At 42.7% G+C, this 26,131-nt stretch overlaps 1 protein-coding gene across 1 annotated transcript in view; it reads left to right on the top strand.

Moving 5' to 3' along the window:
- CEP290 (centrosomal protein 290) overlaps positions 1-26,131 on the top strand; it is a 113,582-nt gene that overhangs the window by 39,063 nt on the left and 48,388 nt on the right. The window contains exons 19-26 of the mRNA XM_065400984.1: positions 6,602-6,686; positions 7,526-7,668; positions 8,444-8,608; positions 9,845-9,994; positions 11,839-11,954; positions 15,033-15,135; positions 23,519-23,749; positions 24,854-25,027. Of these exons, the coding sequence (XP_065257056.1) occupies positions 6,602-6,686; positions 7,526-7,668; positions 8,444-8,608; positions 9,845-9,994; positions 11,839-11,954; positions 15,033-15,135; positions 23,519-23,749; positions 24,854-25,027 (1,167 nt within the window). The remainder of the gene's footprint in view (positions 1-6,601; positions 6,687-7,525; positions 7,669-8,443; positions 8,609-9,844; positions 9,995-11,838; positions 11,955-15,032; positions 15,136-23,518; positions 23,750-24,853; positions 25,028-26,131) is intronic.

Raw genomic sequence — 26,131 nt, 5'->3', positions numbered from 1 at the left:
TGAGGAGTGAATTATTTTTTCTTAGTTCGCAGGTGAGGCTTCTCCAGCATACCTGTAAGTTTACCTTTTGTAATTATTCAGAAAATATACGCAGTAACAGATAACAGACAATGTACATTTTTTATTTTCTGTGTTTCAACTTCATTAACATATATAAGACAGTTCCATTCCAGCACATTTGAGGCATCGGTAATAAAACATAGAAAGTTCTTTAAATATAAAGCCACCAGAATCACAACTGCTTCTTAACCAATATGTAGACATCAAAAGTACAAAAGAGGTTTTTTTTGTTTTTGTTTTTTTTAAATGGAAAACAAGATTAGAGAGATTTTTAGTTCTGTGGTCAGTTTTGTGTTTTGCTTGTTTAACTTCTCCCCCTTCCAATCTTACCTTTCAGACTCCCTCATGACTGTAGTGTTCTCTCCATTCTTATGTTTTAGTTTCAGTTAAGCAACAGGCCACAGTAGCATGAGGCATAGGTGCTGACTCCGTGGGTGCTCCAGGGTTGGCGCACCCATGGAAAAAAATTAGTGGGTGCTTAGCATCCACCAGTGGCCAGCTCCCCACCACCTGTCCAGCACCTCCTGTCCACTTGCGGCCCCAGTGATCAACTCCTTCCCCTCCCTCCCAGTGCCTCCCGCCCTCTGCGATCAGCTGTTTGGTGGTGTGCAGGAGGTGCTGGGAGTGAGGGGGAGGAGCGGGGATGGGGCGTGCTTGGGGGATGGAGCAGAACTGGGCAGAAAGAGGTGTAGTGGGGGCGGGAAGAGGTGAGGTGGGGGTGGAGGCTTGTGGGGAGGGGACAGGGTTGGTGGACGGGCAGGGGGGCTGAGCATCCCCAGGGCCTGGAGGAAGCCGGTGCCTGTGGCATGAGGTGAGTCACTTGTTAATTAGTTTACATTTAGATAAAGTCCAGTAATTTACAGCCCTTATCTGAATGAAGTGGGGGCTGAGACAGTGCTGCTCTCTGAGGCCTTGGCTACACTTGCAAGTTACAGCACTGTAAAGCCTCCCCCAGCGCTGTAACTAACTCCCCGTCCACACTGGCAGGGCACTTGCAGCGCTGTATCTCCCTGGGTACACCGCTGCAGGTACTCCACCTCCCCGAGAGAAATAACAGCTGCAGCGGAGTGACTACGACTCACGGGTGTGAGTGTAAACGCTTGCAGCGCTGTACTAATCACCTTGTCAAGTGGCCAATCCTCTCCATTGTTGTGACTGGCTGCAGGAATGCAGAAGTGCTGGTTTCAAAGCTCGTATCACAGAGAAAAGCAAACAGTTTGCAGCTTGCTTTGAGTGAGTGAATGAACGAGCAGGGGGCCGGGAGTTCGGAACTTGCAAAATTGAGAGCTGACATGCTCCAAAAAGCACTCTCACTCCCTGTCACAATCCACCCCACCCCCCCGTTTTGAAAAGCACGTTGCAGCCACATGAATGCTGGGATAGCTACCCATAATGCACCGCTCCCAACACAGTTGCAAGTGTGGCCACACCACTACGCTGTCAGCTGTCAGTGTGGATAGACTCCAGCGCTTTTCCCTACTCAGCTGTACGAAGACAGGTTTACCTCACAGCGCTATACAGCTGCAAGTGTAGCCAAGGCCTAATATTAGTAGAAACATTAATGAATTGCTAAGGGGGAGTACAAAAGTATAGCACAAGCATATAGGAACAAAATCAGAAAGGCTAAGGCACAGGAGGTGTTACACCTAGCAAGGGATATAAAAGGCCATAAGAAGAGGTTTTTTAAATACATAAGGAGCAAAAGAAAGACAAAGGAAAGTGTAGGTTCTCTACTTAGCAGGGAAGGAGAGGTAATAACTCATGACATCAGGAAGGTTACGGTGTTTAATGTTTATTTTGCTTCAGCCTTCACTAAAAAAGGTTAATGGTGACCAGATACTCAACACAATTAATGTTAACAACATGGAGGAAGGAACACAAGCCAAAATAGGGAAAGAACAGGTTAAAGAATATTTAGATAAGTTAGGTGTATACAAGTTATTAGGGCCTGATGAATTTCATTCTTGGGTACGTAAGGAACTAGCTGAAGCACCCTTAAAACCATTAGCAATTACCTTTTGAGAACTCATGGAAGACGTGTGAGGTCCCAGAGGACTAGAGAAGGGCTAACATAGTACCTATTTTTAAAAATGGAAACAAAAGAGGACCTGGGGAATTATAGACCAGTCAACCTAAATACCTGGAAAGATGCTGGAACAAATTATTAAACAATCAATTTGTAAGCACCTAGAGAATAAGAGAGAGACAGGGTGGATGAGGTAATATCTTTTATTGGACCAACTTCTGTTGATGAGAGACAAGCTTTTGAGCTACATAGAGCTTTTTCTCAGGTCTGGGAAGGGCACTAAGGGTATGTCTTCACTAGCAACTTTAAAGCGCTGCTGCAGCAGTGCTTTAACGTGGCTGTGTAGTCGCGGCACCTGTTAAAAAAAACAAAACAAAAAAACCATGAGGGGAGTAGCTAACAGCGCTCTCTACACTGCCACTTTACAGTGCTGAAACTTGCAGCGCCCGGGGGCAGGGTGTTTTTTCACACCCCTGAGTGAGAACGTTTCAGCACTGTAAAATGGCAGTGTAGATAAGGCCTAAGAGCGTCCCAGCTAAATACAAGATTGAACAGCTAGTTTAGCATAAGTAATTAGCACATATTCTAAGGAACCATTCAAAGTGAAGTGGCCCGTTAACACTCCTGTAGTAATAGGACAAATGGGGTGGGGGTTAGTGGGTTACAGAATGCCATAAATCCAGTGTCTTTATTAAGACCGTGATTTTTAGTGTCTAGCAAGGTTATGAATTTAAGCTCCCAGGCTTGTTTTTTGAAAGTGCTGTGCAGTTTCCTTTGAGGATGAGGTCTCATAGGTCAGCAATAGAGTGATTGCTTTGTGAAAAGTGTTCACACATAGGTGACACGGTGTTTTTGTCTTTTATTATTTTCCTGTTTCAGTTCATTGGAGAGTCTAGTGATTGTCTGGTTTCACCCACATAGTTGTTATTGGGACATTTAGTGCACTGGATGAGGTACGCCACATGTTGTGATAGGCATGTGTAGGATCCATGAGTCTGGAAAGGTGTGTTGTGGAGAGTGTTGATCATTGTAGCAGTGGAGATATGTCTGCAGGTGTTGCATCTGTTGTGGTGGCAGGGTGTGGTGCTACTTTGAGTTGGTGTGTCCTGGTCTCTGGGAAGCTTGCTTCTGATGATGAGCTTGGAGAGGCTGTGGGGCTGTTTGAAGGCCAGGAAAGATTTTTTTTCAGGGTGGGGTCCCCATTGAGTATGAGTTGCAGTTGTTTGATGATGCCTTGCATGGGTTCCAGTGTGAGGTGGTAGGTGACAACCAGGGGTGTGCGGTCAGAGGGGGTTTTATTTTTGTATTGAAGCAGATTCTCTGAGTATTTGGGTGGCCCATTCCATGATGAGATTTACTTCTCTTGTGGAATATCCTTGTTTGGTGAACACAATTTTGAATGTGTTAAGGTGTATATCAAACCCACTAACTACTTATTCTATAAACTAGCTGTTCAATCTTGTATTTAGCTGTTATATTTTGAGTATCTTTCCCAGACTTGAAGACAACTAATTACTAATAATTAATAATGACTAATTAATTACTAATTAATTAATGGAGATATCGCATCTCCTAGAACTGGAAGGGACCTTGAAAGGTCATCGAGTCCAGCCCCCTGCCTTCACTAGCAGGACCAAGTACTGATTTTGCCCCAGATCCCCAAGTGGCCCCCTCAAGGATTGAACTCACAACCCTGGGTTTAGCAGGCCAAAGCTCTGTGTAGACCAAAAGCTTGTATCTCTCAGCAACAGAAGTTGGTTCATTAAAAGATATTACCTTACTCACCTTCTCTCTCTAATATTCTGGGACTAACACTGCTACAACAACACTCCATAGAGGATAATAGGCTTGTAAGGAATTGTTGGCATGGATTTGTCAAGAACAAAAAACAACCTAATTTCTTCTTTGATAGAGTTACTTGTTTGCTGCCATATCTCGATTTTACCAAGTATTTTGACACAGTCCCATTTGATAGTCTCATAAGCAAGCTAGGGAAATGTGGTCTATATGAAATTACTATAAGGTGGGTTCATAACTGGTTGCAAGACCATATTCAAATAGTTATCAATGGTTCACTGTCAAACTGTGAGGATGTATCTAGTGGGGTCTGATAGGGGTCAGTTCTGTGAGAGACACTATTCAATATTTTCATTACTGATTTAGATAATGGAGAGAAGAATATGCTTATAAAATTTCCAGATGACACCAAGTTGGGAGGGGTTGCAAGCCCTTTGGAGGACAGGATTAGAATTCAAAAGGATCTTGACGAATTGGAGAATTGATCTGAAATCAACAAGATGAAATTCAATAAACACAAGTGCGAAGTGCTTCACCTAGGAAGGAAAAAATCAAATGTAAAACTACAAAATGGGGAATAACTGGCTAAGTGGTAGTACTGCTGAAAAGGACCAGAGGGTTATAGAGGATCACAAACTGAATATACACAACAATGATGCAGTTGCTAACAAGGCTAATATCATTTTGGGGTGTATTAATGGGGTATCTTATGTAAGACATGGGAGGTAATTGTCCTGCTCTACTCAGCACTTATAAGGCCTCAATGTCCAATTCTGGGTGCCACAATTCTGGGTCCAATTCTGGGTACTGGGTCCAATTCTGAGTGCCACAATTTAGGGAAGATGTGAACAAATTGTTGAGAGTCCAGAGTAGAGCAACAAAAGTGATACAAGGTTTAGAAAACCTGGCCTATGAGGAAAGGTTAAAAAACTAGGCATGTTTAGTCAAGAAAGGAAGGCTAAATATGTTAAGGACTGTTGATAAAGAGGACTGTAATCAATTGTTTTCCATGTGCACTGAAGGTAGGACAAGAAGTAATCAGATAAATCTCCCTTACTGCAGATTAAGATTAGATACTAGGAAAAAAATTCTAACTATAAAGGTAGTTAAATACTGGAATAGGCTTCCGAGTGAGGTTGTGAAATCCCCATCATGGGAGGTTTTTAAGGAGAAGGTTGGACAAATATCTGTCAGGAATAATCTAGGTTTACTTGGTCCTGTCTAAGTGCAGAGAGCTGGACTTGATGACCTCTTGAGGTCCCTTCCATTCCTATGTTTCTATGAGTTTGTGATTGGTGGAATATCAGAGCAGTGTCCTCTGTCAAAGGATGCCACAGCTTTAGCCAATGCAAGGCATAGGGGAGAAGTAGCTTCTGAAGTTTCTGCTACCAACGAGGATAGGAAAAGAACCAAGGTATTAAGGAGATGAAAGATTCCTTTCTTTCAGTCATCCTCCAGCTAGTGAGAAGTTTCTGAGCTGGCTTTCAATTGCTTTTCTCTCCCATCTCTTCATCTAGTGGCAAAGAAACTGTAGATTTAATATTAGGAAAAGATTTCAAGTGGTGAAATCTGTTAGATTAGTGGTTCCTAGATGGTGGTATATGAACACTTTCCAGTGATTCATAAAGGAGCTAGTTGGTCACATATGCAAAGTTGTATTTATTTTTCAATGCACTAAATAGTTTCCTAACATTAATTGTCTGTGTAAGCAATTGCTGTACTTCCCAAAGGGATTTTATTGGATTTCCAGTGTAAGGGGAGGTGACCCACTTGATCATGAATCGTATGGGAGTCGTTCATGGCATGAAGTCTACAATAGGAAAAATTTGGGGAACTCTATATTAGTCTGCTGAAATAATCTTCCAAAGGAAGTAGTGGAGTCTCTATTGCATGAATCTTTTTTAAAATTGGACTGAAAGAAGCCCTGGAGAATATGACATAGGGAACATCATTAGCACAGGAATGAACAAGTTAATTAAAGAGTTCTTTCCCATCACTAACTTAAATGAGTGACAGCTATGAGAGGTATTTTCTAGATTTATCAAACTATTCTTCTTTTTGATATCCATAACTGATAAATGGGACTCGTATGTCTGTATAAGTCAGTCTTTTAAACTATTGTCTCTTATGCTTTGCTCCAACAGGTCATTTTTAAGTAATGTGTTAACAAAATTCTAAAACGAATAATATTCATTTAATTTACTGCTAAAATGTAAAAGTTGTTTCTTTATTCATATCACAGAAAAGGTCTTGGAAAGGTAACATACATAAATGGAAATCAAATCATTTGCTAATTATTCATTGTTCCTTTAGAATGAGCAGATATCCAGGGATGTGTTGGCCAAGAACACATTATATAGAAATGCAGAACTCGAGCTTGAGAGATACAGAAGCCAGGCAGTGCAGGTAGTTCAAGGCTTTCATAGGATATTTATAAGAGACGAAACTTTAAATGCTTGCGTAAACATTATTTATGGCTTTAATATTTTTCTTTTACTGGTTTTGTTGTTGTGCAGATGACACTGTTTCTTTTACTGTTTTCTTATAATAATATAATTGTACTGTCAGATATGTATGATTTAATATTTCTTCAGGAATCTGTTTTTATTTAACAGACATTACTCAATTGTATGCTCTTAAGTATTCTAGTACTAAAAGACTCTAAATCTTATGTCTTGAAAATCCAGTTTTTACGTTTTTTTTTTTTTTTGCTGGTAGAATGAATACCTTGCAAAAGAATTAAATGAGAGAGAGAAAGATTTGGAACGGAACAGGACTGCGATAGCCAAATTTCAATCTAAATGTAAGCTGTAATTCTTTGTTAGTATAGGCCATGATTAAATTTATAAATAGCTGCTGATAGTCAGAACTTTATGTATAATTTTTAGAGGGCTAATATTCTCCTACTTTATTTTGTTACGCTTGCAAATCTAATTTTTCCTTTAATATTTTAAGTTTACAGTTTACTTGGTGTTTTTCTCAGAATGCATGAAAGGGTGTGTGTGTGTGTGTGTACATGCTTTTATGACCTAATACCTTTAAACTCTGAAATGTAGATTGAGGGTTGTTCCTGATAAGCTACAAAATGATGACGATGAAATTTAATTTACCAAGGTCTTTTATTTCTTTAGAACTTCAATAAATACTTTAAACTTTCATATATCTTCTTTAAAAGAGTTTCTACTGTGTGGTACATATTCCTCATTTTAAACTTAAAGGTTTACATCAGTGGCACTATATGGAACATATTTTATTTATTTTAATATTTGGTATTAAAATAACAAGTTGCTTAGATCCAATCCAGCACAGCACTTAAGCACATGCCTAACTTTAAACCCATGAATGTCCCATTGAAGACAGTGGTACAACTCACTTGTTTAATGTTAGGCATGTGCTTATGTGCTTTGCTGGATTAGATCATTAGTAAACAAGGGGTTGGGGAGTCAGAATGATGCATTTACTACTTGTGCACAGAAATCTGAAGTCTCTGAACTCTGTAAGTGGGTGGGTATTTCCTTGAATAAGATAAGCCATTTTTATTGTATATCAGACTAACAGAAACCAAGATGAAATTGTATTTTTCCAGAGTATTTTAAAATATTTTAGAAATATATTTTAGAAATATACATTATTGTATTGCAGTAAAAGAATTATCAGAAGAAAACAAGCAGCTTGAGCAAGGAATGAAAGAGATTTTACAAGCTGTCAGGGAAATGCAGAAGGATCCTAGTGTGAAAGGAGGAGAAACGGCCTTAATGATCCCTAGTCTGGAGCGATTAGTAAATGTAAGCCTTCTTTCATTTGAATTATTTGGCTTGGTAGAAGTTATTTATAGAGTTCTCTTTGTTTTGACTGCTTCAGTGTTGAACATTAGCTGTTATATGTTCAAAATACCCCCTAAAATCTTAAAAACACAAATCAAATTGACACATGAGAGTAAAATTCATCTTGACTGAATAGTCAGTCTTCAAAGCATTGCAGAATACTTTAAATATGGATGTAGTATTTTACATAAAAGCAGATTATAATATTGTATTAAATATATGACTTTTAAAAAGTAATAATCTACTTTGTTTTATCTTGGTAGAGAATCAGATCACTGAAATATTAGCTTGAGACATGATGTTCATGCTGAAAGTGTTTGTACTGTTAGATTTAGTTTTCTTAATCACTTAGCGGCTAGATCTGCGCCGAGCTCACAGTCATGGCTACCTAAAGCAGAATGCTTCCCAGTGCACCCTAGCTTTACTGGTGGGATTGCAACGGTGATGCTCATTTTGGGTTGTAGGAACTCCCCTCAGCACAGCCAGCCAGTTCTGCCAGCTGACACAAGGACGGGGTTGAGTTATGGCTTTGCCTACTTTTGTCTCTCACTTCCCCCTTATGACGATTTGATGGTATTAGTCCCTGTACTCCCTCTGTCACAGTGGCTGTAATTTTGAGCCCCACTTATGCACACTGGAAAGCTCCAGTTTATTGGGAAATATGGAGGAGAAGTATTTGCATTCTTTTGTTTGTTTTTTGTTTTTCTGTTTACTAAATTAATTCTTAATGTGATAGGCAATCGAATCAAAGAATGCAGAAGGAATATTTGATGCCAGTTTGCATTTGAAAGCTCAAGTTGACCAGCTTACGGGGCGAAATGAAGAATTGAGGCAGGAGCTGAAAGGATCTCGAAAAGAGGCAACAAATTTCTCTAACCAGTTAGCAAATGCTAATGTAAAGGTATATATTCTAATTTGTTTTACAGTGAAAATATAGAATAATTTGCTGGCTCCATGGATAACAGAGAGCAAAATACACTTAATATTTTGTATTAAAATCGTTTTAAATACTAGATATTGCTGTCAGTTTTTTTAATGTAACTCGCATTTTATTTTTTACGTACACATTTTGAAAATATGTAAAACCTGCAGATATACTTGACAAGAGATACAATCATACATACTTGTTACTATATTTATGGATTATAATATATGTACTTGTTCTCACTGAGTGAGAACAATAATCCAAATGTTATTCCATATTTACAAAAACCCTAATATCCAATGCCCCATCATAGAGTTGTGTCTACTAGGTGAGGTGTTGGGGAAAGCTGTGCTAAATGTGAGTTGCAAAAACATTTTTGTTTCATTTTTCTTAAAATGAGCAATAATCATTTTACACTTCTTACATATGTGATAGACTCAAATAACAAGGCTAACAGGGGGATTCAACGAATAAATTGATTTTAAAATGTTTTCCCTTTGTGCCACTGAAATAATAGCTGGTGATTTTAGCTCAACTGTGAATGCTTCCAAATGTTTATATTATATATCCCAAAGGATATAACATATTAATATTAAACATATCTTCAAACTGACATCTTTATAAAAAGGCTTACTCTCTATATGAACCCTTTAAGACAGCTGTGTGATCCAGTATGACTTCCTAGTATTTGTAGCATTACAGAACAGTATTTTCTGGGGCATTGTAGTTAGAGCTTGTTGTCAACCAAAGCTCTGTGAAGGGTTTTAAAAAAGAAAGACATGGTAAATTTAGAATAAATGTGCTGGATAGCCATCTGAGCCATGCAGTTTTGGACATTGAGGCTTAGCTCAGTCTCCATATGAATGTTTGCGAGTAAAAATAAAGGAAAAATAACCTACAAATTATATGCTTGAGCAACTAAAGTAAAATTGAGATGGATCGCCAGCTGTGTGAGCCTGCTCTGGATGCTTGATCATTTTTAACCATTTGACTCAACGTATTGTGTTTAATTTTTTTGTGGAATTGTAATTTTAAAAATAGAAAAAATTACTTTAAAACATTAAAAAAATAATTGGGACTACCTAAATTATGAGATGTTTATAATTCAAAACAGTGTGAGACTGGACACCTCTACATTTTGTATCCATATTTTTGGCTGAATAATAGGAGTTTCGTCTTACTGCTTCTGTTCTCTTTGTTTATTTTCTTTAGATTGCACAACTTAAAGATGAAGTTTGTTTGTTACGTCAATCGGAAGGTGCCAATATAGTATTCAGAGCAGTAAACCGTCCAGAAGGGATGACTCCTTCAAATGCTAATATAGTTAATTCTCAGAACGAATATTTAATACATCTTTTACAGGTAACTGATTTAAACCTGCACACTAGGGGTATTTGTAAATCCTTCCAAATCTGTTACTATATCGTATGTGGAAACTGGGGAGTCTCCTAAAAACTGTAATGTGTATTGTTGTAATAGAATATAGTTGCCTGAACCTTCCTTGTATGACATCTCTGGGCTAGAGATTATTTTATTTCTAACCCCACCAAAGCAATCTGCAGGGAAGAGCCAATTCCTCTTTCCTCTCCTGTACCCAACAAGACAAAGACTTCTTGTCTAGAATTGCATTGTTTCATATGCAGTGTAGTCATCAAATGCAATTTAAAATCAAGAATATTTTAGTATGTCTGGAAGAAAACTCAATATGCATTGGCTCCTCCTCCTGGACAGCTTGAGGTACTCGAATTTTTCATTTTGGGGCTCCTAAGCTTGATGTGCTTTGTGAGTTATGTTAAAGAGTTTATTAAACAACCATATATTCCCAGCATCACAAATAGACTTTTATACAATACACTTGGGAGAAAAATATGTATGGAAGGGAGTGGACAGTTTTTACATTTTTACCTAAAGTCTAATGTTTGTACAGCCAGAGGACAATCGACAAAAAATGTCTATTCTATTGTTCTTCTCATCTAAGTTCCTATGCCTCTTTTATATAGTACGGAAGGTTAGGAGACCATATTCAAGCATAAAATAAATGGTGAGGGATATAATCTTCCTAATTTGGCCAGTAGGAAGTTGGCCTTTTCTGTGAATTTATAAAGAAAGCCACTTGCTTTGCTTGCTATGGGTCAATTTCTTCATTACCAGAATGTCATAAATGTACTTTTACCAAGATTATATTAGAAGATTTTTTCCCCCAGAAAGTTGACAGAGTACATTTAGCTGGAAGAAATATATAAGTACTGAAAATATTTGTATGTTCTGCCATGAAAAAGTGTTTATAGCCTTTATAGCCTTTGTAGCTTTTGCATTCTTTTTACAAACCTGTAATTCTTCTTCTTCTAGATTGGGCATTTATCAAGAAATACACAAAAGTTAATATGTAAGAGTTATGTTGTTTAAAAGAAATCTGTTTTTTTTTTTTTTTTTTAACTGAATGCTGGTCTGCAGATCCATGCACCTATTCTCGTTGAATTCTCTCCTTCTTCTGCCACACACTTGTTCTGTGCAAAGTTCCTTGTAGTCTTTTGTTTACTTCTTTTATTTCTCATGTGAGTTAGTTGCTCATTTGTGTGGAGGGAATGGTCTAAATGTTGAGAAGAAGGGCTTAAATATGCTTGAATTTAAACTGTTGATTGCTGGGATGAAGGGAAAGATAAGGTGATAAATGGGGGCATGGGAACTTAAAAAACAAGCACACGAAACATAAATGGGGGATGGGAACTTAAAAAACAAGTACACTAAACATAACTAATAAGATGTGTGCCTATCATCACCCCGATCAGGTTGCTTGTATCAGAAAAGATTTTTTACATTGTATAGTTATGAAGTATGAATGCATTTGGCAGTGTGAGAAATGCTTAACACTTTCCAGGTGTGCAGTTTCATTAGTAGTCTGTGTGGACAAATCCAAAATGTCAAGTAATTCTCAACTCTTTTTGGTCTGTGAGCTGTAAAATTATTTATTATTTTTTAATGTATTACTTACAAATATTTAAACATTACTTTTATTTAGACTGTTTTTGATATGTTGCTTTAGCATAAAGACACAAGCTCTGTTTCTTCAATATGTTGATCTCAGTGGCGCAAAGGTCTATGCTAGAGAATACCATTGAATGATCATGGCTTTGATGAATACTTTCAGATTTGAAGTATACATTGTTAATTATATCATTAATTTTTATTTTGAAAATGATCATTAGGAACTAGAAAATAAAGAACAGTTACTTAAGAAATTAGAAGAAGCAGTAGAAGAATATAAGCGAAAATTTGCAGTAATTCGCCATCAACAAGGCTTGCTATATAAGGAATATCAGAGGTACAAATCCTTTGGGGTCTTCCTTTTGAGATGGTCGGGCTGTTAAAACCTTAAACTTTCAAAGTGTTTTAAATATTTTAAATAGGAGAAAATATGAATAATTTCCCCACTATATTCAAGTTGTTATTTCTATTAGCATCATGGAGACTTGTGTGAAATAATCATTCTTCTTTTAGGTGGCCTCTGTATATTCCCCTTGGTGCTGCTGTGCTTCAAAAACCTTTTAGAAAAGCAGTGTCGCACTCACATTTGGTTGCCTGCTTTGTGGCAAGAACTAGCCTGTACAATTTTCATAGTGACAGAGATCATTTTAGCACCAGGGAAATCTGCAAACTGCGACCCTGTCAAGCTTCTCTTTAATCTGCATCCGGGAACTCATTTGTACCTGACATTTGTGGAAGCCTCACTTCCACTCTTCTCTGCTTTCAGACATAAGAGTAGGAAAAATTGGAGCTCAGATGGAATCTTGAGCTGAGGGACCCAGTGTTATTACAAAGGAGGAAAAGGAAACATTGCTATGGATCCAGGGATCACAAGTGCAGATTGGAGATGTCAGCTCCAGGGGTGTCTTTGGTCCTTCATGTAATGCCAGTTCCTAGGACAATTCCTCTCCTTCTTTGAGTGATGACTGCTTCTGATTACCACAACATGCATCTTTCCCACTGGAGGGTTAAGGCAGAAATTATTTAGATACAAGCATATATGCAAGTCTCCTAATTTGGATTCTAGGTTCTGAGGGCTGCCCAGATTGATATTTCACTATTGAATTAGGCCTGGAGGCTCACTTGGGCAGCTTCTGAGACAAAAGAGCTTCCTTTGTTTTCTGGAGATTTATGTTTGTTGACTAACTTCACTAGCAGTTTCTGGATCCTGTTTTTGTGTCAGTCTGTGACATTTGGGTAGCACTTCTATTCCTGCAAGTACAAGAGGTAGATAGTCTTACGCATGGGGCCTTGAGGTTTGGCCACACCACTTCTGCCTATGTACTAGATTCTCTACCTCCAGCCAGGCAAATAAAATAGTGATTGAGTGCTCCTACCTTCCCTGATGCATTCAAGTACAGCTGGTCAAAACTTGGAATTTCTGTTCCATTGAAAATTCTGAAATTTTGAAAGTGTTTATTCCATTTTGGAACAAAAACAGGACATTTCTAAATTTTCATTAAAAGGAAATTATACGTTTTTGTTTTAGGAAAAGAAGTATCCATTTTATTTAGATTTTCCTGAAACTAAACAGAGCAGCTGGCTCCGCTGCTTGCAAGGCACTACCTGAACTTCCCCCACATCCCCCAGAAGGAATTGGAGGCAGCCTTGGGAGTCTCTCGTGGTCAGGGGAGTCACCTGCCATGAAGCAGGCCGCCTAGAAGCCCTGAGAGCCCTGGTTCAAGCTAGGTATCCACAGCTTCCAAAGTTTCCAGGCACTCTGCTGTATAGCAGAGACCTGGAAAATCCTGAGAGCCCTGGTTTGAGCTAGTGCCCCAAGGGCTGCCCTGTTTCATGACCCTCCCAAATCTTTAAGGTTCCCAGGACCACGGCAGGGACTCTGGAGCCGCAGATACTAGAAGTCCGGGGTCTCCAGTCCTGGTGCAGTCTGCATGGTGGAGCCAACAACCCTTGCCTTCTAGGGTCCGTAACTCTGAGGCAGCTCCACTATTACAGAGCTTCCAGTTTGTATGGCAGGGCTGCCCTGGATATGTGGACCCAGGAAGGCATGGTGCCCTCAGCCTTTGGGCACTCTGTATGGCACAGCTGCCGCAGATCCTGGAAGCCTGAGCTACCCAACAGCTTGCCAGGAAACCTGACTGTGATTCAATGAAAGTTTGCAGAACCCAAGATATTTCCACAAAATGTTTTGCGGTTGATATTGGCATCTTGCAAAGAAACTCTATATCATCACAAAATTATTGACAAGATCATTCAATGTGTAAAAGCTTTTTTGAAGGAACAGTGAGCAGAATCTTGCCACCCCCTTAAAGAAGCAAAGATTCCAGGTCTCTGTATCCCAAATAGAACCACTGTCAAATTTATTCTCTGCTTTTTGCCCCTTATCCCCACCATGGTGGAAGCTAAGATGTAGATGTAGTTTGTCTGCGAGGAGATCCACTTGGGAGCCAAAGAAGAGGAGCTTGCCCACAACTGCTCCCAGCCCACAGAACCTCACTGTGACCAGGGAAAAATTTTAGAGTCTGGACTGCTTATAGGAGCCTCCTCATCTCCCCAAACCAGTTGAAACTTGTATGGGAGAACCTCCCCAAGGTTAGGTCAGTCTCTTCAGTTATTGAGTCCCGACAGGCCACACTTTCCTCACTGATGAGGGGGGCTTGGCCCCACAGTGCAGACTACAGGGCCTGCTAAAGTGAGTTGCAGCGCCCACTAAAATGTTAATCGATAACTGCCCTATGTGAATCCTGCTAGCGTGAATAGGTACCTTTCAAATGGGATTGTGTTAATGTGAAATTGGTACCTTTTAGTTCACTCTAGCAGGGTCTACATGGGACACTTACAGAGCAACACTGTAGTGTGCACTGCAATTCACCCTCTGGCAGTCCACTCTGCAGGGCCATGTAGACAAGCCTTGCAATCTTTGGGAGCAACTTCAAATACCTTTTCAAATCTGCTGATCTAATAGACTTCAGAAGGAAAACACACCAGGATTCCCTTACCTGATCATAACAGGGTAACAGTCTGGCAAGAAGGCTGGCATCCTTTTTGAATCTCCTTTTTCACAAGAGGGAGATCTGGGCTTTCTGCGAGAAGTATCTCATACTTCACGTGTTCAAGTTTAATGGAATGTTTCTCTTAATAACATGTTTTCAAATTTAGGTAAGTATGCATTCTTCACCACAGACTATAAAACACAGTTCCAACTTTTAATAGTGAAGTTAATTTTGAGTTTTCTAAACATGTTTAAAAAAAAATTGAAAAATGTGTTAATGTTAAAATAGCATATTTCAGTTAATAAGATTATAATGGTAACATGATTTACAAACAGTTTTGAAAAATCTTTACAATATTTCATATTTCTGAATGAAAAAATTGAACTATTTTTATTTAAATAAATATATATATATATTTTTAGTGAAAAAGAAAGTTGGCAAACAGAATCTGAAAAAATGAAAGAAGAAAAGAAGAAGCTAGAAGATCAAAAAGAACAGGATGCTATGAAAATAAAGGAATACAATGTAAGCAGTGTTTTTGTTTTTTTAAAAAATTGTTTAACTTTGCTTGAAAATGTGTTAGATTTTTGCAATTTTAGAGTTATTAATGCAGGAGTAAAAAAATTTCCAAAGTTAACTTGGCACAAGTGGAGAGAGAAATTAGTTACTGGTGTGACTTACAACTACACTATCTTGAATTGTAATATTACTCACATGTTCATCTTATTTATGCACTTTGTGTTTTATTCGTTTAATGTATTTAAACTGTTGGCACGTATAGTATAATAATAGACCAAATTCAGCCCCATAAGAGGCTGCAAGTTCTTGCTGTTTAATTAGTGATGTCATACTTGCTTATATCATGGTTGTATTTGACCCAGTGTATTTTATTAGGAGCAAGAAATAACCCTATCAGACCAGTGCTTAATTTGTAGTGAAAGAGGTGCCGGGGCTCAAGCAATTTTTGACTTTCATAACTGACGCGGTAAGCCCAGAGGTGCCGGGGCTATGAACTGCCAAGCCTAGGGTGGCTTAGCCCTGGCAATTCCTGGCACAAATAAACACTGTATCAGACTATGAAATTCAGAAGACTGCTTGTCTCCCACTGTATCACTTGCAACCATTTTTGTAGATCCTTGACAGATTTTTTTTAAGTTATTTTTTGAGCAACTATGACCTAAATGTATATCCAAAAGCTAGAACATTCATTTTCTGAACATTTTCACTTGGGTCATAAACCCCCCCCCAAAAGACAAAATCCTCTGCCCTTAGCAGCACAAGCAAAAGCCTGAATTTTAGGTCTCTTTCTTGGAGATAATAGGGAAAAGGTAAAAATTCTTTAAAAGAACCTACAGCGTAACTAAATTATTATAGTATCCCACTCTGAGTCTCTAGAATTTCTGGAATACACAGCAGTGAAATTAGGATATTTTGAATTTTTCTCTTGGAAAAATCTTTAAATATATATTTAAACACCTGACACACTTATGGTGCTATCCAAAAATTATTTGTTTCTTTAAGAATCTCTTTTTCCAGCTATCTTTCATTTCCAGAGCCACTAGCACATAAATCTGTCCAAAGAGGAGGTATGTTAATGTATTTTAAAATATTCTTGTTTATACATATGAAATTTTGACTAGAGATGGTTAGAAGTTTTCAAACAAAATGTCTTCGAGTGCTTGCTCATATCGATTCCAATTAGGTGTGCGCGCACCGCATGCACGATCATCGGAAGATTTTTACCCTAGCAACAATCGGTGGGTCGGCTGAGGTGCCCCCTGGAGTGGCGCCCGTGATGGTTGTTGGAACTGTGGAGCGCAGTTTAGCTGATCTCCACTCTCCCTAGCATTCACTTTAGTACCTGTTAATAGTTTCTGATTAGTTGTTAATAGTTGGTTATAGTTGTTAATAGTTGTGAATTACTTAGTATAGTTAGAGTTAGTTTAATTAGTGGGGGGGAACGGGGTCTTCTCCCCTATCCCGGTACCTAGGCCCATGCCTGGGTCTCCGGGCTTCAAACCCTGCTCGGCTTGCCAGAGGCTGATGCCACGGGAGACCCCCACGACTCTTGCCTAATGTGTCTGGGGGATTCCCACCAGCAGACAAATGCCGCATTTGCAAAGCCTTAAAGCCGAGGACCAGGAAGGAGTGGGACTTTAGACTGAAGCAGCTCCTTATGGAGGCAGCACTTAGCCTGGTCCCTTCCTCCGCGCGCCGAGACTCGGCACCGTCGTCCTCGGTGCGGAGTGCCCCTGCGGCACCGACTGGTCCGTCACCGCGTTCGGACTCTACCAAAGACTGGCGGTGCCAGATCTCCCCAACACCTCCACCACCATGGCGCAGGTCTCTATCTCTGAGCCAGAAGAAAAAGCAGCCCAAGCAGGTGCCGGCCACTTCTTGTTTGTCAGTGCGACAGCCGCCGACGCTTCCCGCACCGCAGTTGGAGCCACGTCCATTGCCAGAGCGCAAAGGACAAATATTGGCTCCTGCAAGGGCCGTCGAGTCCGGTGCACGTAAGCTCCCCGGGGCACACCGCGGTCGAGCTGAGACTACCCTCCACACCGGAGACCTTTTCAATGGCACGGGACTTGATCGCGCTCACAGAGCCGACTCCTCTGCAGCTGGCAGCACCTCCGGCACGGACGGTGCTGTCGAAGAGAAAGCCGTCCCTCATGCGATCACCGTTGCCGAGTGAAGAAGGATGACACCAGTCCCGGTCCCAATCATCTTCCCAGCACCCATCACAGCGATGGTCGCAGTGCCGGCACCGCTCTCGTTCTCTGCGCCGGTCATACTCGCGACGCCGCTCCGGCTCACGGAGATTCGAATCGCGTTACGGCCGGTACTGATCAGACTCCCAGCACCGCTCCCGGTACCGGTCAGAGCGGCACTCGACTCAGAGCTGATCCCAACGCCAATCTCACCGGAGGTCGTCATCGAGATCCATATCAGGCCCCCAGTACCGATACGACCGCAGGCACCGATCGACGTCTCGGTACTGTTCTGCCTCACGGCACCAGTCCCTAGCACCACGGCACCGTACAGCACCGGGGTACTCGGCACTGGCGCGTACAGCACCGCCTTGGCCATCTCGCTCCACCTCTGCGTCGTCGTGCTCGCAAGGTGGCTACCACGCCCAGGCCAGGGTGAGGGCGGTGCAGGCCAGTGGCTAGAAAAAGGCCAGGATCCGGGCCACAAACCCCCACAGTTGTCCTTTTGGACCCCGTGGGCATACCATCAGGCCCAGGGGGCTCCTTCGGGGGCTTCCCGTTCCGCCCCTTCGGAGCCCCAAATACTGGAGGCCACTTTGTCTCGGCCCCCCCCGGGAGGCTCTGAGGCAACTGCTCCAGCACCAATGCAGGCCCACGCTCCTAGTGTGATGGACCTTGAGCAACAAGATCCTCCACAAGAGGACCTCGCGCAGGATCCCTTAGTCTCGGGGGTATCTTCCTCGCCCGATGAGGCAGTGGCGGGGACTACGGTTTCGGGCCCTCCTCCTATGGACCTCCGCGCCCACCAGGAACTGCTCCGCAGAGTGGCGCGCAATATGAACCTCCAGGTAGAGGAGGTGGTGAAGGTAGAGGACCCTGTGGTAGATATTCAGTCCGCGGAGGCACCGTCCAGAGTTGCCCTCCCCATCATACGAACCATACAGGCCAATGCCAAGACAATCTGGCAATTGCCAGCCTCTATTCCACCTACGGCCAAGGGGGTGGAAAGGAAGTACTTTGTCCCTTCGAAGGACTATGAGTACCTCTACACGCACCCCCAACCGTGCTCCCTTGTCGTGGCTTCGGTCAACGAGAAGGAGTGGCACGGCCAGCAGGCCCCGGCGCCTAAATCAAGGAACGCTAGATGCCTAGACTTGTTTGGGCGCAAGGTGTACTTGGCCGGAGGCTTGCAGCTCAGGGTGGCCAACCAGCAGGCACTCCTGAGCCGATATGACTATAATTCATGGCACTCTATGGAGAAATTAAAGGAGTTGGTTCCACAGGAGTCCAGAGAGGAATTTGGGGTTATAATAGAGGAGGGCAAGAAAAGGTGGCCAGAACCTCCCTACAAGCCTCTCTGGACGCAGTAGACTCGGCAGCTAGGACCCTGGCCTCGGGCACAGCCATGCGCCGCATCTCGTGGCTACAGGTCTCTGGCTTACCACCAGAGTTACAGCAGACCCTCCAGGACCTGCCCTTTGATGGCCAGGGCCTATTCTCCGAGAAGACAGACTCAAGGCTGCAGAGTCTGAAGGACTCGAGAATTATCATGCGCTCTCTGGGAATGCATACTCCAGTAACGCAGAGAAGGCCGTTCAGACCACAGCATCAGAGGTCATACCCTCCCCATCGGCCGAGACAGGACTTCTTTAGAACACGCGGCCGAGACAGGACTTCTTTAGAAGACGCGGCTGAGGTGGTAAAAGGAAACAAACTGGACACCAAGCCAGCCAAGGCCAAGGCCCTCCCAAGCCATCGGAAGGGCCTAAGCAGAACTTTTGAAGGTGCGCCCAAGGACGGAGCACCAGTCTCCATTCAGGATCCTTCCCTGCCTTTCCAAAATAGTCTTTCCCATTTTCTCTGTGCGTGGTCCTACATAACATCAGACCGTTGGGTCCTACGCATGGTGGAAAGGGGATACTCCCTCCAATTTGCTTTCCCCCTCCCTCCCCCCTCCTTCCCCGTCCCTCTTCAGGGATCCTTCTCACGAGCACCTCCTTCTACAGGAGGTCCAATCACTCCTGGCTTTGGGAGCGATAGAGGAGGTTCCGGGAGAGTCAAGGGGCAAGGGCTTTTATTCCCGCTACTTCCTAATCCCCAAGGCCAAGGGCGGGCTTCGGCCCATCCTGGACCTACGCGGACTCAACAAATTTATGGTAAAGTTGAAGTTCCGCATGGTCTCGCTAGGGACCATTATTCCTTTCTTAGATCCTGGAGACTGGTACGCCGCCCTCGACATGAAGACGCGTACTTCCACATTGCAATCTACCCAGCACACAGATGCTTCCTATGCTTTGTGATCAATCAACAGCACTTTCAATTCACAGTCCTTCCTTTCGGCCTATCCACGGCCCCCAGGATGTTTACCAAATGCATGGCTGGGGTGGCTGCCTCCCTTTGTTGACAACGGGTCCAAGTGTTCCCATATCTTGACGACTGGCTTATTCGGGGTTGCTCCAGGGATCAGGTGCAGTCTCATGTTCAGATCACCATGAACATGTTCAATCGGCTGGGCCTTCTGCTCAATGTCGCGAAATCCACTCTGGTACCAACCCAGAGGATAGAATTCATAGGAGCAGTATTAGACTCAGGCCTAGCCCGGGCAATTCTGCTGGAACATCGTCCCCAGCCTGCAAAGCTTCCCAACCTCGACCGTGAAAACATGCCTATGCCTCCTGGGACACATGGCCTCTTGCACGTTTGTGACCAGCACGCCAGGCTGCGACTACATCCACTCCAAGCTTGCCTATCAACAGTATACCACTCAGGTCGGGACAGCTTGAGCACAGTGGTTACCATCCCGCCAAGGGTATTAGCCTCTCTAGGCTGGTGGCTGGACCCCAAATCAGTGTGCGAAGGGGTGCCTGCAGCCCTCCGTGTCCCTAGTCACGGATGCATCATCCCTGGGATGGGGAGCCCACCTTGGGAACCTCTGTACACAGGGGCTATGGTCGCCAGGAGAGTTATCCCTGCACATCAACGTACGGGAACTCAGAGCAGTGCGCCTGGCATGTCAAGCATTCTGAGAGCGCATTCAAGGCCATTGTGTTGCAGTCCTCACAGACAACACTACAGCCATGTTTTACATCAACAAGCAAGGGGGAGCCCGGTCGTCCCCCCTCTGTCAGGAGGCCACTCGTCTGGGAATTCTGCATAGCCCTCTCTATCCATCTGGTGGCGTCGTTTCTCCCAGGGGTCCAGAACACCTTAGTGGACCATCTCAGCAGATCATTCCAGGCTCACGAGTGGTCGGTTCACCCGGACGTCATCCACTCTGTCTTCCTGAAGTGGGGCTTTCCCCGATGGACCTATTCGCCTCTCGCGAGAATCGGAAATGCCAGGTGTTCTGCTCTCTCCAAGGGCGCTCTCCGGGTTCCCTGTCGGCCGCCTTCCTAATTCAGTGGAAGGATCACCTGTGCTATGCCTTTCCTCCATTCCTGCTAATCCACAGGGTCCTAATCAAGCTGCGCAGGGACAGAGCCCATCTGATTCTGGTCGCCCCGGCGTGGCCCAGACAGCCCTGGTATACCACTCTCCTAGAGCTGTCGGTGGACACCCCAATTCCACTCTGATGGTGGCCAGACCTGATCACTCAGGATCATGGTCGACTCTGTCATCCCAACCTGCAGTCTCTTCACTTCACACCGTGGATGCTGCATGGCTAAATCAGTCTGAGCTGTGCTGTTCTCACTCGGTTCAGCAGATCCTTTTGGATAGCAGGAAGTCCTCTACCAGATCCACATACTTAGCCAAGTGGAAGCGTTTTTCCTGCTGGTGCGCCCAGAATCATACGACCCCCCCCCCTACAGGCATCAGTACCTATCATCTTGGGCTACCTCCTGTCCTTAAAGCAGCAGGGCTTGGCAATATCTTCCATCAGGGTGCACCTGGCAGCTATTTTGGCTTTCCACCTGGGCGAAAATGGGCGCTTGGTCTTCTCCAATCCCATGGTCAGCAGATTTCTCAAGGGGTTGGAGTGCCTGTTCCCACAAATTCGACAACCGGTCCCTACGTGGGATCTTAACCTGGTCCTATCCAGACTCATGGGTGCCCCGTTCGAGCCGATGGCCACCTGCTCACTCCTGTACCTTTCCTGGAAGACAGCCTTCCTCGTAGCTATCACCTCAGTGAGGCGCGTGTCTGAGCTCAGGGCACTCACATCGGAACCACCATATACGGTGTTCCATAAGGACGAGGTACAGCTGCGACCCCACCCGGCCTTCCTCCCTAAGGTGGTGTCTGCCTTCCATGTCAACCAGGACATATTCCTCCCTGTCTTCTACCCGAGGCCGCATGCCTCTCGACGGGAGCAACAGCTGCACTCCCTAGACGTTCGCAGGGTCCTGGCCTTCTACATCGAGCGAACAAAACCCTTCAGGAAAACGTCACAGCTGTTTGTTGCTGTGGCAGACCGGATGAAGGACCTTCCGGTCTCCTCCCAGTGCATCTCGTCCTGGATCACATCATGCATCCGTGCGTGCTATGACTTGGCTGGTGTCCCATCTACGCACCTTACCGCCCACTCCACGTGGGCTCAGGCTTCATCCTCTGCTTTCCTGGCGCATGTGCCCATTCAGGAGATATGTAGGGCAGCGACTTGGTCATCCGTGCATACCTTCACCGTCCACTATGCGATAGTGCAGCAGTCCAGGGGTGATGCTGCATTTGGTTCAGTGGTCCTTCACTCCGCGACATCTCACTCTGACCCCACCGCATAGGTAAGGCTTGGGAGTCACCTAATTGGAATTGATATGAGCAAGTAGTCGAAGAAGAAAAGACGGTTACTCACCTTTGTAACTGTTGTTCTTCGAGATGTGTTGCTCATATCCATTCCAAACCCGCCCTCCTTCCCCTCTGTTGGAGTAGCCGGCAAGAAGGAACTGAGGGGGCGCTGGGTCGGCCAGGGCATATATCCGGCTCCATAAAGGCGCCACTCCAGGGGGCGCCTCAGCCGACCCACCGAGTGTTGCTAGGGTAAAAATCTTCCGACGATTGTCCACGCGGTGCGCGCACACCTAATTGGAATGGATATGAGCAATACATCTCGAAGAACAACAGTTACAAAGGTGAGTAACCATCTTTTCTCCTTCAAGTGATGGTCCCTAGTGTAGTCTATTGTGGATTACGCATGCACCCGGAGCCGGAGAATTTGAAAGTGGTGTCCATTGGTCCGCCTATGCACCCTGTCTCACCTCATGCCTTAAACCAAGGGGATATAAGGAGGGGCAGACTGACCACTTCTCCAGTTCCTTCTCACTGCTGCATCACCTGGGTCGGAACCTCTCGGTGTCCCTAGCTTCAGCTTGATCCCTTAAGATAATATGTAGCTTTGTAAATAGTTTTTAGTATCTTGTACAGTTAATAGTTGAAGTGTTTTCATAGTTTTTAGTGCTAGATTAATCTTTGGGGGAACACTTCCTCCTCCCCCCCAGTACCGTGTGTGGGTACTGGACTATGCCTAGGATTCTGGGCATCAGACTCTGCGCTTCCTGCCTGGAGGGCGGTAGAGTTGGGGTTCCCAGAGCTTCCAGTCTTCCGGCTGACAGGGAGTCAGGAGACTGGGAACCATGACAGCCCCACTTCCAAAGCTCCTCCAGATCCCAGGCTTCTGTCTCCTCAGCAGCCCGCCATGTGAGTTGCCATGGAGCCAGGATTCTCAGGGCTTCCGGAGCACTGACTCCTTTATTTTTTGAGAAATGTGAAATTTTCCATGAGTGGGAAATTCCAGTCCCCATGCAGCGCTAGTATTATTGACCTCTCAAACTGGAAAATTCCTTGTAAAAGAGTTTCTACAGAGGCAAATGTCACTGGGAAATTTCTTTGATTTAGAAATCAAACAGAGAAAAATGTTTTGATTCAGAAAGTAAAAGCCACATCATAGACCCTTTGACAGGTTTTGTAAATGAGGGGGTAGAGAAAAAATAATTCTCCTACCCAGCCTTTGATGACGAGACATGAGTTGAGAAATATCTATGTCCTTCTAACCTTAGAAAATGCCTGCCTTATACAAAATTCCTGTCAATTAATTATCCAAATGTAGAATGTTTTTTGCTAGTAGAATTAAGTAGCAAAAAATATTTCAACAACGAGAGTTTGAGCAGAACGGAGCTCTGATTAGTTTATTTTACTGGCATGTATTTCCATAAGTTATAAAAGTTTTCAGCACAACAGTAATAATATTTTATTGATTTTTATAGAATTTACTGGATGCACTTCAGCTGGGTACGGATGAAACCAAAAAACTACTTGCAGAAAACAGTAGAAAAATGACCGTCTTGCGAGTGAACGAACGGTCACTGACAAGACAATATACAACTTTACTTGAAATGGAACGGCATCTTAGAAAAGAAAATGAGAAACAAAAGGCTGAACTAACATCAATGGAGACTGCAGTTGGAGAAAAGATTGGACACTTGCAGCGATTCAAGGTATGGCTTGTATGGTATACCTTTTGTCTTAAAACTTCATTCATTTTGCATTGTATGACATTCTGAAAGGTGAACACTGAATTGGAAACATTTGTGAATTCCATTTATTTATTTAAGTTAAAATTGGCATTTTGGAGTCTCCTACTGCTAGTTTGATTGGAAAAAAGACATGATTGTGATTTTGGAAGAATAGAAGCACAATATCAGAGATTATTAAACAGATTACACCTTGCCATAATACTGGTTGACCAGTCAGAAGAACTTTGCTATTTAGACGTTGAATATTTTAACATGTAAATAGCATGTTAATATGTATACATGAGAATATGTAATACAGCTTTTCTCAGTATTCAAATTGGTATCAAAGAACAAAACAGGTTTACAATATCTGACATTGAATCTCCCGCTCTGTTTCAGCCTGTGTCACTGTTCAGGCTCAGAAGTGCTGATTTCAGCTAACTATTTTAATTTTAAGTACAATTTAAACTTCATAAACTGTAAGAAGTGAGTCTCAGCATTAAATCTTTTAAGATATGTTTGTGAGTACCAAAAATGATAAACTGGAGGTGACAAATGCAACTGAACCAGCAATAAGCAATCATGTGGCTATGAGTAAAGTAAACACAGCACTGGGTATGATATGTTACACCCACAGGTGATCTATAAAATTAAGAATCAAGGCTGGGATTTTAAAAAGGCCCAAATACAACATAGCCCCTGTACTTTTATGCATAGTGTTCAGCATCCTAGGCAAACTGCTAGATTTGCAATGGCATAACTGATATTGTTATAGTCCCATATTTAATTTATGTCTCAAAATGCTCTGTTCCCTGTGAGACAGTTTTTCTGTTCTCTCTCATTACAATAAATTGTTACTGAACTATTTTGAAATGTATCTCTTAAATAGAAAAAAAGGGTGGGGGCAGACCAGGTTCTAAAAGTAATAGTGAAATAATTGTCCTTACAAAACTATATTAGTATTGGATGTATTTGGAAAAGAAGCAAGCATTGCTTTAGCTGTGTGTGTATATGTTTTAGGCTAATGGTAGCAATTTAAAAGCTTCAAGTATATAGTAAACCAATATAATATCATTATTTTAATAGGAAATGGCAAGCTTTAAGATTGCAGCTCTGCAAAAAGGTTTGGATGACAGTGTGCCTCTGTCTGAGCTAGAACTGGCTAATAAGCAGTATAATGAGTTAACTGCTAAATACAGGGATATGCTACAAAAAGATAACTTGCTTGTCCAGAGAACAACTAACTTGGAGCACATGGAGGTAATGTTACTTGATACTCTCTTGACCGTTATGGAAATAACCACATTTTGTTATGTTGAAGAAAGATATAAATATATAGGGCCAGATTGTCCCCCTTGGGTCCACTAAGAGTATGTCTGCAGCTGCACCTCTGTAGCACTTCAGTGTAGACACTCACTACAGCAATGGGAGGGGTTTTCCTGTTGCTGTAGTAAATCCACTTCCCCAGAATTCTTCCTTCAACCTAACACAGTCTACACTGGGGCTTAGGTCAGCATAGCTATGTCACTCAGAGGTGTGGATTTTTCACACCCCTGAGAGATATAGCTATGCTTGTGTAAGTTGCCAGTGTAGACCAGCCCTAAGAAGAGGAGAGCACTGTAGCTGCTGTAACACCATACCCTCTTCCTTTACCTCACTCCTATGGAAGTCCCATTGCTGGAGCTCCTCACAGTAAGAGATTCATATACATGGAAATATGTAATACAGCTTTTCTCAGTATTCAAATTGGTATCAAAGAAGAAAACAGGTTTACAATATCTGACATTGAGGCTCCCGCTCTGTTTCAGCCTGTGTCATTGTTCAAGCTCAGAAGTGCTGATTTCAGCTAACAATTTTAATTTTAAGTACAATTTAAACTTCATAAACTATAAGAAGTGATTCTCAGCATTAAACCTTTAAAAATTAGAAGGAATTTAGTTATACATTTTTATATGATATGTTTGAGAGTACCAAAAATGATAAACTGGAAGTGACAAATGCAACTGAACCAGCAATAAGCAATCATGTGGCTATGAGAAAAGTATATGAGCTGGAGGGAGTGAAGGAAAAGAGCTGTCATATTCCACTTAAGCACCAAAGTGATAAGCAATATTAGAAAGACCTGAGAGAGACAGTGAGTGAGTAAGTTAGTTCAGGCACTCAGGGCAAAGTCTAGGCAGGAAAGCACCAAATTGTAAAGCTTTCCTTTCTGTAATTGTTATTGAGCAATCAAAGGGAACCCAGCCACTGTCAGTGTTGTTGGTAAAGAGTCCCTGTTTTTCATATGAAGCTCCTGGTGTCCCACAAACTTTTTTTGAAAAACACCTGAAATGTCCTGGTTTTTTCATTTTACCAGGCAACCAA

This window comes from Emys orbicularis, chromosome 1, assembly GCF_028017835.1.
Source record: "Emys orbicularis isolate rEmyOrb1 chromosome 1, rEmyOrb1.hap1, whole genome shotgun sequence".
Taxonomy (NCBI): domain Eukaryota; kingdom Metazoa; phylum Chordata; order Testudines; family Emydidae; genus Emys; species Emys orbicularis.
Note: the sequence above shows the minus strand (reverse complement) of the source record. Positions and strands in the feature narration are given on the sequence as shown.